General features: G+C 44.6%; 1 protein-coding gene across 1 annotated transcript; it reads right to left on the bottom strand.

The window, feature by feature from the left end:
* Positions 1-560: 560 nt before the first annotated feature.
* CFAP100 (cilia and flagella associated protein 100) lies at positions 561-12,579 on the bottom strand. The gene is made up of 14 exons (XM_075714476.1): positions 12,513-12,579; positions 12,017-12,109; positions 11,545-11,642; positions 9,948-10,140; positions 9,246-9,313; positions 8,415-8,578; positions 7,862-7,942; positions 6,821-7,243; positions 5,593-5,641; positions 4,876-5,027; positions 3,933-4,068; positions 3,253-3,455; positions 1,634-1,727; positions 561-674 (listed from the first exon to the last, which is right to left on the bottom strand). The coding sequence occupies exons 1-14, from the start codon at positions 12,577-12,579 to the stop codon at positions 561-563; spliced, it is 1,935 nt and encodes a 644-aa protein (XP_075570591.1).
* Positions 12,580-14,815: the final 2,236 nt, after the last annotated feature.

Below are 14,815 nucleotides of genomic sequence, written 5' to 3'. Positions count from 1 at the left end.
CTGACGTAAAGCTGATTATTAGGACCTTGATTTCTGCAGAGCTTGTGCTTTTCCTTCGCTTGCATCTTGTCCACAGTAGTGGCATGGAGTCTATACTGAAACCCATCCTTTTGATTAAAGCATAGCCTTCATTTTTTATAGTCCTTCAACAGATTTATGATTATAATAAATGTCTGGCAGGTGCCTGGCTTAGTCATGCCTTAACAAAGATTGTTACCTGGGACTGTGATAGATCTCACCAGTTGGCTTTGTAGGGGTAGTGCTATTTGTGTCAAAAACTGAATGAGAAAAGCATTGTTGCTAGCAGGAGCCTGAGAAGCAAAATGAGAGAATTCTAATTTATTTTCTTAGGCAAAAGATCAATAGGGGGGAAAAAGGGGTTGCCTGACGCAGCAACTTTCCCTGGGATCTTAGGGTAGAAGATCTTAGGGTAGGAGAAGAAGGGAATTTCATGGGACCGTGAAGTTCATCAACTGAGCAAAGACTAATGGAATGTAGATCTACAAAAAACTTTTTCTAGAGCAGCATCAGCCCTACATGCTGTGGTTAAGGCTGTGCTGTCAAGTAAAATAATAGAATTGTTCTTCCTTCTCCTTATCCGTCTGCTCTTGGCTGTGCTTTTTCTTCTCCTTCCTGGCAGGTGGGTTGGAACGAAACACCAGCCTCCTGCCGCTCTGCAGAGGAAGAAGAGGTGCGTGCATCAGTGCTGCGTTGGAGTAGTGTATCTGAAGCACGCAGTTAGAGCTTCATGCTGCCAGGCTCTCCTGCTGTGAGGGGCCATGGCCCCTTGCTGTCTCTTTTCTAGGCAGGTTTCAGTATGTCTATTAAGCGTGTTTTTTCTATTAGAAAATGAGCGTGAAGCACCTGAAGGCTGTGCATGTGCTTGTGCTTCAGCTTCTACAATGTACTATTGGACCTGCAGTGGGTTTCTGACTAAAGCCTTATTTGTACTCTCTCAAGAGGAAGGGAAGTTGGAAGTCTGAAGAAATATCTGAGGGAGCCTGCAGACCCCTTTTATTTTATCTTGGGTAAAGGGGCAGGGACTCAAGGTGTCTGTTCTCAATTGCCCATGCTGTCACCGGCTTGGTGTGTGACCGAGAACTGGGATGTCCTCACTGTTGTGTTGACCTGTGAAATGCGCAGCGGGAGCCATGGCTTGAAGCTCTGCACTGTGCCTCCTGAGGGGCCAAAGCTCGGTTTGGTGTAATGTGGAACATGCTAAAAAGGTATGGTTTGATGGTATGGCTGAGCTGATCTAGGGCCTTGCTGCTGCCCTGTTCCTCATTTGCTGATTTGCATGCTTTTTTTAATATTGTCAAGTTAACAAGTTGAAATGAGCTTACTGAGAAAATTGGCAAGTAATGGAGGGGGTCATGTGGTCAAGACAGAAGGATAGGAGAAGGATGATGGAAGGACAGAGCTGGAATATCTCGCAGTATAACTGACTTCCCAGCAGTTGCTGAAGTTACATCAGGCCTGTAAATTGGGCTACACCTGAGTATGGGTGCCATCCCCACCCAGTTGTGGAGGCTCCTAGTAATAATCTTCCCTTAAATGCTTGATGTTCAGGTACCCCCAGCTTCTCTGAAGTGGGCTGTTCAGGCAAGGTGTTCCTATGTATTATGGCACTTACATTTTCTTTTATAGTTGCCTGTGATCTTTCCAGGGCCCTTTGCAGTCTTTCCTCCTGCTGTTGCTTCTGTTGTCTCAGCTTTTCCTCTCTGAGCCTTTTGAAGGGAGCAAATAAAGGAGGGGTTAAATGTGGCGTGCAGCTACACCAAATAGCTTTTGACACGCAGCATCAACATCTTATATCTAACAGCGTAAGACCACTGGAGCACAGGGATTTGGGTATAGCCCATGTTGGAGTTTGTTGCTGTGAAGGTGGTAAGAGGGAAACGCTTGCTGCAGTTGATGCTGCTCTTTCTGGAGTGAGGGGTGGAAAAAGCATGTCAAGCTTTGCAAATGGAGATGTCAGACAGTTGTTCTCTGTTACAGACATGCTCTGTACCACCTTCAGCAGGTGACTTATGCTCTACAGTTGACCAGGATGCTCACCAGCTCTGTGGGTGAATGATGCTTCTTGTGTCTTAAGTTCTCACCAGTGCAACCAAGTCTGTAACATACAGATGTTGGAGCGTTTTACATCCATGGAGCTAGAGTTTGCCAAAACGGGCACAGTGGAGGCTCATACTGTTAGCTGGCTCCAATTCCCTATGGAAATGAAGCGCTGGAACAGAAATGGGCTCAAGCTATGGAGCACTGTGGTGGAGAGGAAATGAATTCTTAACCTTGTGATCTTCAGGAAAATTTTAAATGCTCTTTGAAGGTATTTTTTTTGGTTGGTTGGTTTTGCTTTTTATTTGGGGGGGAGTCAGATTCCTTCTTGAATTCTCCTCCATCCCCAGAGTAGAATTAACGTGTGTCTTATTTCTTTTGTAAGTTAAGAGTGCAAAACCGTTCACAGAACATCAGGAAGAAGCATCACACCCTTTCTACTACAAAGGTGAAGAAAGATGCAGAGAAAGAGTAAGGAGGATAGAAATGTCACTGTTCTGGCTTCAAATCCTCATGCTTTTTTTTTTTTTTTTTTCTCTACTGGATCTGATTCACCTGAGGATGGCAAGATACAATCAGCTGCCCAGTTGCATGTCTGCTATGTGTGAGGGGAAATTTCACGTGTGTAACTGAGCCAAAAGGAATGCGTCTCATCTCAGAACCTAAATCTATTGTGTTAATTGGCTACTATTTAATTTAATAACACAAGTTAAACTTAAGAGTTTTGTAGAAGAAACATTTGAAAGCTGGCATTGCTGACAAATGCCCTTACGTACATACTGAAGCCTGACAAAATATCAGGGCGTATCGGACTTCGAGTGTGTTAAATAGCTACAGAGGAGTAATTTTCTATTTAATCAGCTTAAATATTGTTACTGCAGATTGTCTTCTTAAAATGATGATTCTCATAATTGAATTTGGTTTTGGTTATTTTTGTTTGTGGGTTTTTTTTTTAATTCTTCTAGATTTTGCCCTTTTCTAATGTAGCTGTGGGCTGCTGCTCGGGAGATGCAAGTGCTATGAATGTGAAACCCTTACAGAAGTAAAATGGGATGGACTGGTCACATGGGCTTTCAGATTGCTGTTACAGTTTCCTGGGCTGATCTGACAAATTTGGCTCTTTCAGTGGCTTTGCTTTTGGCTGTCAACATTTAAAAATAGAGGCCCCATTTTCAGAGGAGGGTCTTGTCTTACCTTATCCTCCGTTCCTTTTTTTTGGCTTTCTCAGCCTGTTCTATCTTTGCTGGTGGGATTTTCTCCAGGTTGTCCAGTAAATCATTGAGCTGTTTTTCTATCACCGTTAGCATCTGCACTGTCTGCAGGTTTGCCTCATTTTCTCCAGTGCAGTGGCAATAGACTTCCAGCACCTTCTTGTTCAGGCTTGTGAGCATTTTGTCCTAGAGATGAGAGGAGACATGGTGAGAGGCACGGCTGGGTTCTGCCCCACAGAACCGCAACATCCCTCCAAAAGCAAAGGAAATCAGTACACTCCAATTCCCTCAACAAGACTCAATTGCTTGTTTCCCGGTTTGCTTAGCACCAACGTCTGGGATAGGTGGCTGTACTGAGCCATTCTTCTGTTGGTCTCAATTTCCCAGCTTTGCTGTGGCCCGGGACAGGTTGCAGCTGCCCGGTTGCCTCTGCGAGCCCTACTCCCACCTCGTAGCAGCTGCATGGAGCAGACACATTTGCCCCAGTTTGCTGCCTCAGCAGTGCCCCTGAACTGCCCTTGTTATAGCTCCATTGCTGAGAAACAGTGCTGATCCCTCCCCAGTGCAACCCACTGTCTGCTTTTTTCCCAGGATGTTTATGGCTGGTGGAGAGGAACTGTTTATGTGCATGCTAGCCCCCCTTGCCTTGATCTCAGGATGTACCTGGTCATCAGCTTTGTATTCTCCAGAGGAAAAGAGGTGAACTTTGAGCTTCAGATCTGCTGCTCTTTTTTCTTCCTTGGCGATGGAGGATTTGAGGGTGACTACCTGCTGTTTCAGCTCTGCTAACTTCTTCTCCCTAGGCCAGAAGCAAAAGGAGGTATTTTGAAAGGGTTATTTCTGAAACACGGCTCCTCTGCTGCTTTCCAGCCTGGGACCGTCCCCCCTGCTGCCAGCAGATGGAGGTAACACTTCATGCCATTTCTGGGGAGCCTGCACCCACAGCTCTGAGAGCAGAGGGAAATCGTGATTTTTCTGGAGTAACCTTTACTGTGCTGGCGTGGGAGAGGGAGAAGTAGCATAGCGAAACATTTGAGATTTTTTACTAAGTCAGTAGGGTAAGTAGATTACCTTTAAAAATTTTCACAAGGGGTTAAGCTACGCTTTAAATGGGAATATGTGTGTCTACCTGCCATTGAAATACTATATTGCAATTACATTTGGGTTCCCTGCTGGCTTCCTCTAGGAAGGGTTTGCACTGAGTCAGAATAGGTGCTGGTCTGGATCACTCCAGGACATGTTGTTTCTTCCTTTGATCTTTCTTTGAGAATTACACGCTAATTCTGGCTTATGTCCATTCCAGGTTGCTAGATGCATCAGTTCCCCGGCCTGTGCCTTGAGAACTAAGGAACTAGTCCCAAGCTCAAGTCCTATCTCCTAAATTACATAGATGGGACACTTTCCTAGGAGCTCACAAGATGGGGAGTTGGATGGGCTGCAGCTGGTTCTAAGGTATGAGAAAGAGACTCTTTGTTGTGCGCTGCGTGAACAGCATTGCGTGTGCTCTGCGGTATGCAGCCTGATGGCGAATGGGGGAGGAGGGGGTCACATGTTTGAAAGCTGGGGCACAGAGACCCCTTCCCACCACTTGCAGGACCATACTTACATGCTTTCATGTGTGGTGATGAAAGTGTGTTGGATCTTGTCCAAACTTTCCTCGATCTCTTGGGAATTCTGCATGAAGGACAAGTTCTCTTCCTCCATCTCCGTGAAAATAGACAGCAGTTGTTGGGGATCAGTAAAATACAACTCAGGCTCCTGGAGTGGAAAGCACATGTGATAAGTTTTTGTCCTCCTCTAGCTTCTTTTCCGTTGAGCTACATGGAGGTTAGTCTGCACCAACCCTGGCTGTTCAAATGCTCTCCCATGTAGGGAGGTCCGTGACTGTCCACACGCAAATGTCTCCTACCTTCCTGCCATATGCATAGCTTTATGCTGTCACAGTAGCTCACCCCCAAAACGTGTTGCATTTTGGGGAGTAAAAAGTGGTGAGTGGGAAAACTTCAATTTTAGGCATAAAACAATAACTTCACTAATTTCAAAATCTCCCATTGTATGATGTCGTAGCTTGTTGGGGGGTGGCAAGCTTTGAGATGATGGTAGGTTTTTGGAAAGTGGAGGAGGAAAGTTAAACTAAGGTATTTATAATTTCTGTTGCTAAAACATGAACATTCATGAATGTATAAACATACATTTATAATTAGTAGCTACAGTAACTCCTCAATACCATAATGGATGGTTAGAAGGCGGGAGAAATTAGTAACATCGATAAATGTCACAGGACAAACGGAAAGTGTAAATATTTCAACACAAGACTTCTGACCTCATCGTCGTCCGAGCAGGTTTCGCTTTCTGCATCCTCCAAGGAACTTCTGAAAAAGCATTTTGTGTATCAGGCCCTTAGAGAAATGATAACTCAGAGGAGACCTTGTTAGTGAATTATGAAAGTGGTTGCTGTTTGCTCCTGAACAGTCCTTTGCACATTCACACGTTTGGCCCCCTGTGGCTGTGGGCTGTCTGGGGGTCAGTAGGAGCTAGGGGTCACACAAACATGCAGCGTGGGAGCTACATCTGTCCACAAGCAAGCTGTCTTTTGAGCTGCTCCAAGCTCTGATGGCCAGCAGGGTCGGGATATGACACATGAGCCTGAACTGAGGGTGTTGATCCAAATGCCTTTAAACTCCATGGGAGGCTTTGCCTCTTGGGCAATGAGAAGGCAGAGGTAAGAGCCTTACTAAAAAGGCTCAGGCAGCAGCACAGCAAGTGTAGAGAAAGCCTTGTGCTCCATGTGGGCTGTGGTACTGCTCCTAAACAACATGGTGTAGTGACCATGGAAGCCTGCAGTTTTCACCTGCCCTGGGAGAAGGTTGTTGAGTGCTTCTTCCTCTGCACAGCCTTCTACCATTAACCACCAGTGCAGCCTCTTTCTTCCCTGCTCAGCCCCAGGGACAAGCCAGTGCACGAGTTGGAAGAGCAAGGCAAGAGGTGCCTGACTGATGCTGGCAGCAAAGCCTGCTCATGACCTTTGCTTGCACCTGTCACTCTGTGCCATGGAGGGGTGAAAAACCTGCATTTGCATCATCTTAGTGCCAGCCCCACTTGTGTCCGCGTCGTTCCTGCCATGTGGCAGCAGCCCAGCAATTGCAGTGGCATAACAAGAGGTGGCACACGGCAGCCCTGCTTGGGAGAACCTGGCACCTGCAACGCTCTGAGTGGAGGCAGAGGAAATGGCCCTGCAAGCAACGACTTACTTCAGATTCTACTGATAGCTCAAGGTCTATGATTCCTCCTGGGGTTACCTCAAGGCCCAAATTCTTTGGGCAAGGCTCTCAGCAGAGGATTTGAGGATGGAGCTCAATTGGAGTAGGTACATAGGTACTGACTTGCACACCTGATGGCTTTCTACTGGTATTTTGATTTGTTCCAATAAGACCCACATCTCAGTATGCTCACAGTGAAGGTGAGGAGCAGGTTTCCTCTATACTGACTTCCAGTCAGTTGAGTGCTCTCTACAGTACTTAAGTCTGTCGTTTGCATTGTCTTGTACTTACAGTTTTCTTGTTGATAGAGGCTTCAGGAAGTTTTTGAGCTGTGGCCTGATCTCATGTAATGACCTGAAATCCAAACTTTTTGAAGACCGCAGGGAACTTGGCACATCTATATAACGGGTACTATAGGGACTGGCAGCGTTTGTCCTGGCTGCCAGACCCTGGCCTGGGGACAAGAAGAGACGTACACTTAGAGCATGGGACTGTGCCGGTGAGGAGTGGGCAGCTCTTCCCTGGCACTCACTGTGCTCTGTGGTGGTGGGAGGCGAGGCACTTTCTTCATTAGCTTTGGATGCTGTTTTCAAATCCTTTTTCATTGTGTGCTTTTTTTCATGTTCCTCCTGCCACTCTTTTGGAGATAGTTGATAGAGGAAGTCCCTGTACATCTTGTACTCCTGCAGAGTATTCTTGAATCTGGATATGTCACTGGGTTGAGAGAAGTGGACAAAGTTTGTTAGCAGAGAGGAAAGCCCCTGTTTGAACAGGTTCTTACTAACTCTTGATGTTCAGCTTCACCCAGAGAAGGGACAAGAGGGCACATATCTTCATGGTGTGCAAAGACAAATGGGAACCTGCCCTGCATGCTCTCTGTTGTTCCTCATGTGGAAGCTGTCTGGTCACATCTCTGTGGCCAGACCCTTGCTACGGCACTGGGCTTGCTAATTTTGGAATTTTTACTTGAAAATGAATGAGGAATCTTGCCAGCTCAACTCATAATGGGAATTACTTTTTTTTTTTTTTTTTGTCTTTCCTCAGGTCACCATTAAAATTAATTACTTAGTTTTGTTTGGTTTTTATTCTGAGACTAGGCATTTAATTTTGGTTTTGGAATATTTATACTTTTAAAAAATGTAATTTAAAAATAGTTGAGTTGTTTTAGAAACAAAGCCAGCATCTGGAAAACAAAAGCTGAAACATTTTGACTCTTAAAATTGAACATTTTTAGAAATCTTTTTCCCTGATTCCCTTTTTCCCTAAGGGCTGTGAGGGTATAGCACTGTAGGGGCTGTTAAAGGATAGGCAAGAATAGCGTACAACCATTACCTTTGGAGGTTCTCTATTTGGGAAGTGATTGCCTGGATCTCCGTTATTTTCTTTGTCTTTGCTGCAGTTTCTTTTTCGGCACTAGGGGAGAATGCATAAACATAAGCCATAAAACAATTTAGCAGTAAGTGGGTAGTGAATTGAGGTACATATGAAACAGAGAAAAAGATGTGGGATGAGTGCTAGAAATCTCTTATAGATGCATCCCAGGTAATGCTTGGCTCCTGCCTGAAGTCCCTGCTTGTCTTGGCAAAGAGAGTATGGGGTCCCAGTGACACTCCCAGGTTATGAGAAGAATGGAAGTGGTGGGATCAACAGCAGGTTCCTTGCTGCAGCCAAATCAAGGGCTTTTGCAATGAGGGGATTCCCCAGCTATTGTTCTCCTTCCTCTCTTTCATTGCATGTTTGGGGAGAAAGTGCTGCCAGGACTGTAACTCTGGGCAAACTCAGACATAGAGCATCTGCTAGCCAAAACCCTGCAGGGAGATCAAGCAGAAGACCTCCTGCCTCCAGCGCAAAAGAGCACACAGGTGATTCCCTCAACTTCCATTACATTTTCAGGGCTTGAACAGAGTTTTTATGGTTCTCCTTCAGGAACTCATCAAACACGGCAGCATCCTTCTGCAGGTAGTATTCAGCCTTTTCCAATTTTCTTTCCTCGTTCTTTGCTATGTTCTCCATCCTTTGAATCTCATCTCGCTTTACTGCCATGGCATACTGCAATGAACCCAAAAGGCAACACAGTCACATTGGTTGGTTGATTTTAAAAGTATATTGGTTTAGCTTTGGTTTTGGTTACCTTATTACCTTACAGTTGGTGGTGGAGAGGGTAAGGATTTCAAACCAAGGTATGTGTCTTAGTGCAAGCTAGATACATAGAGGCCAGGAGATATTTCAGAAGTAACATAGTAAATAAGCAGTGAAATTAAAGACAGAATCCAGAAGTCCCAGCACTGCATTAACTCCTGGATGACAAAGATTGATTCAGGTGTGTTACAGCACAGTAATAGAGGTGAACAATGGGGATATTCCAGCATGGTTCCTTTATTTTGAGTTCAGAATGGCTCCCACCTATAATTTATGTATAGGACAGCAGGAGCCAAAAGGTCAGTATATCCATGCATCTCACAAATGAAATGGTTGCATGGCTGCTACTGGATTGTGTGAATGACCTATGTTCCTTTCTTTCTTGGCTGGGGATTGCTGGGCCATAGACTATGAGTGTCTTTAACACAGAACTTGGACAATCAGTTCATGAGGTCTGATGTGTGCCTCCTTGGTGTGATCTCTAGAGGCAATGGATCTCAGGGGAAAACAACAAAACAAAGCAACACAGGGAAGAATAATTAAACAAACAGAAAGTAACATTCTTAAAGCCAAGTACCTCAAGTAAAAATACCTCTCTTCTGTCATTTATGTAGTCACGGAAGGTCTCCTTTTCTAACGGGTAATCTGAAATGAGGATAAAAAGTTGATCAGACTAGAGGGGGAAATATGGCCAAGGCAAAACAGTGAATATGGAGGCTACCATGAGCATGGGTGTGGTTGGTGTTGGAGCCAGCAATAACGATTATTTTATTATAGTTTTGACCTTGTTTAGGATCAGTTTCATATGGGCTTTTGTGGAGTAAAACCAGGTAGAATGGAGTGTAGAATCTGCTCCTTACAAGGGTCAATGTCCTCTATACATTAATGGCAAAGCTCCTCCTCATGTCAGAGGCAGAAAATTTAGGCCCACGTCCACTAAAATCCAACTTTAGGTCAGCTTAGTAGAAATGTCTGCATGACACAAGGTCCTGCAAACTCTCAGCTGACTCCCAGCTGATTCCCAGAGCTCACAGCTACTGCAGGGGCCATAGGGGATGGTGGAATCCAGGCTACTGTGGTGGGGGTGATACATGCTCCATATGTAAATGCATGAGACGGAGACAGCCCAGCCACACAGAGGCTGGCAAGATGCAGCATATAACTATTGTGTCTGCAAGAACTCACCAAAGTCAGCTGGAGCTAACTGCTACTCCTATCCCCTCTTTGATTTTTACTTTTTTGTTACCCAGCTGAGCAGCACTGCTACAAAGATAGTAACCTTTTTTAATGGCTATCTTCCGTGAAAGACCCTCCTGAAGAGTTTTCAGTCTCTCTTCATTTGTTGCCTGTTTTCTGCTTTCCTCTTCTTCCTCCTTTTGCAGAGCTTTCCTGAGCCCTTTTTGCTTTGCTTTTATTTTAGTGGAGTAAGTAATTTTCTCATGGATTTTCATGGTCTTCATCCTTTCACGTTCCTATGAGGAGAAGTCAGTTATGTGGACAGGTTGATTATGTGCTTTGTTTGCTGTAGTTTTTAAAGACATGAGTGGTTATTCACAGTTTAGAAATTTGCAGGCTACTGATATCCTGCTGATGCATGTTTGCCTGGTTTATGTGACTAATCCCAATGATATTCTCTCTTGAGGCAACTGAAACATTTCATTTCTTAGCATTTGTTCTCATTAGTTTGTTCATTTGTATTCTGCATCTAGCCACCAGCTGTGCCAGTTTGTATCTATTCAGTGTCCTCATTTTTCCTTCCTGGATTATTCCTGGGAGAGAATGGAAATTTTCAGAGATTCATCCTTCAAGTCCCCTAGTAAAAGGGAACAACAGGACAGCCCATGCTCAATACCGACTCAGTCCCTCTTTCACAAAGGCATGTAAACCATCAAGTTCGGATTAAGAGGATCTATTCAAACCCACACCAGAGCTTTCTGGAGGGTAAAGATTGCTCACGCTCAGTGCTTTCACATGGGCTCTTTGCCCTTTGCTTTTCTCTTTGCACAGTTTGGGCATGGGTTAGGCTGAGGACATCACTCGTCAGACATCCTTAGTGCACTTCTTCCTAAGCCCTTCCCCATACTTATATAGTGACCTTCATCCCAAGCTAAAACCAGACTATCAGTCATCAATGTGAGGTGAGGAGGCTTGCTTAAGCTTCTCTGGATCCCTCCCTTTGTGATTTAGAAACAAAGACCTCTTGCATCTACACTATTGCCTGGCTTTTGCAACCACGTGCAACAATCAGACCTCTCCAAGATGCAACAACTTCTCCATGACTTCCCACCCTCTTTGGATTGCATGCCTTAAGGAAAGTCCACTGCAGAAATAAGGAAGAAAGTGACATTTCTGACACCCAGCTCTCTGGTCTGGTGGGTTGCATTTCCCTTTCTTATGGAGAGAAACCTAAGGCATGAAACCCATGTTGTCCTTCTTCCTAGGCATTCATTTTGTTCGCAGTTCAGAAGAAGGTCACATCAAACGTAATACAGCTTCCCAAGCAGAAAGCCAAGCCTGCTGAAATGGAAAGAAAGAGATCTTGCACAAGAGCTTTATGTAGAAATCAACTCTAACAGCACTGGCAGGTATCTTCTCCAGGAACAGGAGTGAGTCGTAAACCTACCTTGAAGTAAGTAAATGAAGTGACAATATCCAGATTTTGCACTAGCAACCAGCAAGCCTGTGCTCAGATCTGCTCTTGGTAAAGTTAATCTCTTATCATGGACTTCAGTGGACTTGAAGGTGATCTGGGGGAATCTCAGCTGAATTTGGCAGCTATTATTTTTATCATGCACTAAATTTTGGTATCATAGTGGTCGGTTGCCTGCCCTAGTGAACTGCTTGTATATACATTGGCCTAAAGCATGTATACATACCGCCTTAGCCTTTTTTCTTTCCTTGTCCCTTATTGAGAAAATATCAATATCTGGAGGAATTGTAAATGGATTTTTCACTGGGTTTTCTTCATCCTCTTCTGGGCTTTCTGCAAAAAAAATGGATGAGGATGTAGAAGACGTGAGGCAGAATATCAGGACCCAGTGCAAAGGGACCCTGCTGCATCATGCCTGAAGGGTGGGCAGCTGTGCTCAAAGCTGCAGATATCTAACGATGCTGAATCAAGAGTGGGGAGCTGGATAGGGCTTATAAGAAGACAGTGATATAACTGAGATCTTTGTATGGTTTCTGTCACTTGACCATATCTGCCAATCAACTCAGGATTTTCAGCCAGGGATTTTTGTAACTCTGGAGCTATTTTAGCCCTCTCATCTGATCATGGGTGGAAAAGTCTGAATACAGGCTGCTTCTTTGACCTAACGACGAAAAGCTGTTGGAGCATTGTTACCTTACCTGACAGCACAAGCTGGGTTTCCATTCCAGGTATGGAAGCGAGACTTTTAGATGTTGACTCTGTATGTGGAGATGGCATCTTTGACCCTGGCTCTGGTGAAAACATAAACAAGTCAATCAACTGGGACCTGCCAGTAACTGACACAGTAGGTTTCACAGCAGTGATGGGCCTAGGGGCTTTCTGGACCTTCACCACTGAGCCTTTTGTGCCTGTAGATGTTAACAAAAAGCTTCAGCAAACTGGAAAATATTTGTGTTCTGACCCCCAAAAGGAGATGTTCATCCCTGGCTTATGTGAAAGCTGTGTAAAACACAGTCCTCCTTACACACACACTGATGGGAAAGCAAAGACAAAACAATCTGGAGATAACAAGCAACTCAAGTCCCTTGCCTCTTGTTCCATCCACATCTCCAGTTCTGGTCCGCAGACACCCATAATTTTTCATCCTCCCATTGCTGGTTCATAAGCAATGTTTTTACTCTCTAAAGCTCTTACCAGTAATTGCTTCAGCACTGTGGGTTTCTTGCGATAAGGCTGAATGATTGTTGGACAGCACAGACATGCTGTAGGGAACTCTGTTGTGTTTAGTTTTAGGCTGGCAAACTGTTGAAGGTTAGGTTTTTGTTTCTCTGAAATCAGTCTCTTTTTGTAGTCTTTGCTATGGGTCCTAGGGGAAAAGGCATAACTGTAATGATCTCACTTACAAAGAACAGATAGGCTATTGTTAAAGTTATCCTCTAATCAACAAAGGCAGCAAGCTGGGTCCCAGTGAGGTATTAGTTCAATTGATGCAATTCTGCTGCTGGGACCATTCCTGATCTGCACTGGTATAAGATACAGCAGAAAATATCCTCTTCCGCTTGCACTAGTTTTAAGGCTATTTTAGAGCGTCATTTTTTGCTCTGAACAGCCTCCAGTTTTTATGTATTTTGAGCTAAACTCATCTGGCCTAATTTCCATGTACGTCCTTGGTGCTTTGTGTTTCCTATTGGCTGTGTTTCTGCAGCTGCCCAATTAGTATCTTATTCTTTGGAGGTATCAAACTTTCACTGTGGACGAGACACAGAGGCTGAGGTAGAATTTAGGCTGTTCGAGTACATCTCAAATGCTTTCTCTCTCCTTTTCATTTCTTGAAGTACTTTTTCCAAAAGCCTTCTTGACTGGTTACTTAGATTTCATGTCTCTCTGAATTTTGCATAACTTAATGGGATATTTTTCCCTAGGGGTCTCTCATTTACATCCTGGAACAACATAACCCCTGCTGCTGATGTTAGTTTTGGGGAAAGCCCTATCAGGGCAGGGGTAGGAAGGCAGTCAAACACCTGCAGCGTTCAGTTGAATACACTTTGTGAAATACGCAGAGCAGTTGCAGCAAACACCTGGATGTTCAGCCCTCTTAGTGCACACCTTGACTTCTGTAATCTAAAACCCTTCTCATAAAAATCTTCTCATTCATGTAGTTGATTTAAATTCCTGCTACAGGGAATGGGACTGAAAAGCAGGACTAGGCAGAGGATACTGGCATGTGGAAAATAATTATCAGTGAAACTCTTGGAGATAAAAAGTGCTTTATAATATAATTTTAGCAAAGAGTAGGAATTTGTTTCTAAGATAAACTTATAAATATTCATTTTATGAAGGTATTTATGGTTCGAGGTTGTTGGGTTTTTTTAATAGATTGTTTGCACATCACTTTAGAAATAATGCCAAAAGCTACAGAAGCGCTAGTTGTGCTAATTATAATTATTAAGCTCAATAATGCAAATAAAAAATTGCTTTGTTGCTAGAATAATTTGGCATATATTTCACTGCCTCTGACATTTTTATGTTTCAGTAGCTACATACCAATGGCCAGTAGTATGTGAATCAATAGACAAAGCATTCATGGTTTTAATTTACCAAAAAACTTATTCAGTGCTTTTCCCTAGCATCAAGCTGCTGCACAGAAAAAATATATGCCAAACACGCAAACAGTTCTAAAAAATAATACCATAAAATCCATCTACTGTGTTCCCAGAGTGCTGGATGAGCATATGTTTTATACACTCAAATGGTTTAAATGATACCATCGCTTGCAGAGACGGCTTGTTATGCTCACTGGGAAAACACTCCAAGTTTTGAGCTACAGAGCAACCCTTCCAGGGACGGATGTGTCCCATTTCCCAATATGTACCCTCCAGCTCGCACACAGAGAAGGAGGTGGTTAGTGTGTGTGATTTCCCAGTGACACACACTAGCACCTCCGCTTGTCTGAGAGAGACGCTGTATGTGATGATGAAAACAGAAAAGGAATTGCTGTGATTGCCCTCACCCCCTCTATTTTTTGGTTTCTCACCCAAAGGAGAGCTCCTCCAGGCTCTTCTCTGCAGCAGGGACGTGGATGTGGATGTGGACATGGATGTTGTGGACGTGGACGTGGCTGTGGTGCAGCTTGGCTCAGCTCTGGGCTTTTGCCCGTCTCTTGTTTGCACTGCCATGGAAACCTGCGCTCCCGTTGCCGGGCGGCATCCGACCCGCAGGCATGGGAGAGATGCCTCGCTCCCTTCTGGCGCTAGGCCTGCGTCCCCTGCAGCTGGGACAAGCGTCCCTACCCCAGTGGAGCGGGGCTGAGCCAGGTGGGTCCTCCTGGAGCCCGGCCGCCAAGGGAGGCTTTGCAAAATCACCTGCCCGGCTGCAATGCGGGCACATTGATAGGTTTCCTGAGCAGGCAGCTCACTGAGGTTCAAACCAGACATTGGGATGGCAAAGGAAGAAAACTTCTGTGGTGTAAGAGGTGTCCCTGGCCTGCTGGGTTCTTT

This window comes from Pelecanus crispus, chromosome 7, assembly GCF_030463565.1.
Source record: "Pelecanus crispus isolate bPelCri1 chromosome 7, bPelCri1.pri, whole genome shotgun sequence".
NCBI classification, from domain to species: Eukaryota; Metazoa; Chordata; class Aves; order Pelecaniformes; family Pelecanidae; genus Pelecanus; species Pelecanus crispus.
Note: the sequence above shows the minus strand (reverse complement) of the source record. Positions and strands in the feature narration are given on the sequence as shown.

What these genes read in the sequence shown, in the direction of transcription:
- CFAP100 (XM_075714476.1), bottom strand. Translation starts at nt 12,579, where the DNA reads ATGTCTGTGCTGTCCAACAATCATTCAGCCTTATCGCAAGAAACCCAC. An exon ending in CAGTGCTGAAGCAATTACTG is followed by an intron (nt 12,110 to 12,512) that starts GTAAGAGCTTTA and finishes TGTTTTCACCAG; the next exon opens with AGCCAGGGTCAAAGATGCCA. An exon ending in GAAGATAGCCATTAAAAAAG is followed by an intron (nt 9,314 to 9,947) that starts GTTACTATCTTT and finishes TCCTCATTTCAG; the next exon opens with ATTACCCGTTAGAAAAGGAG.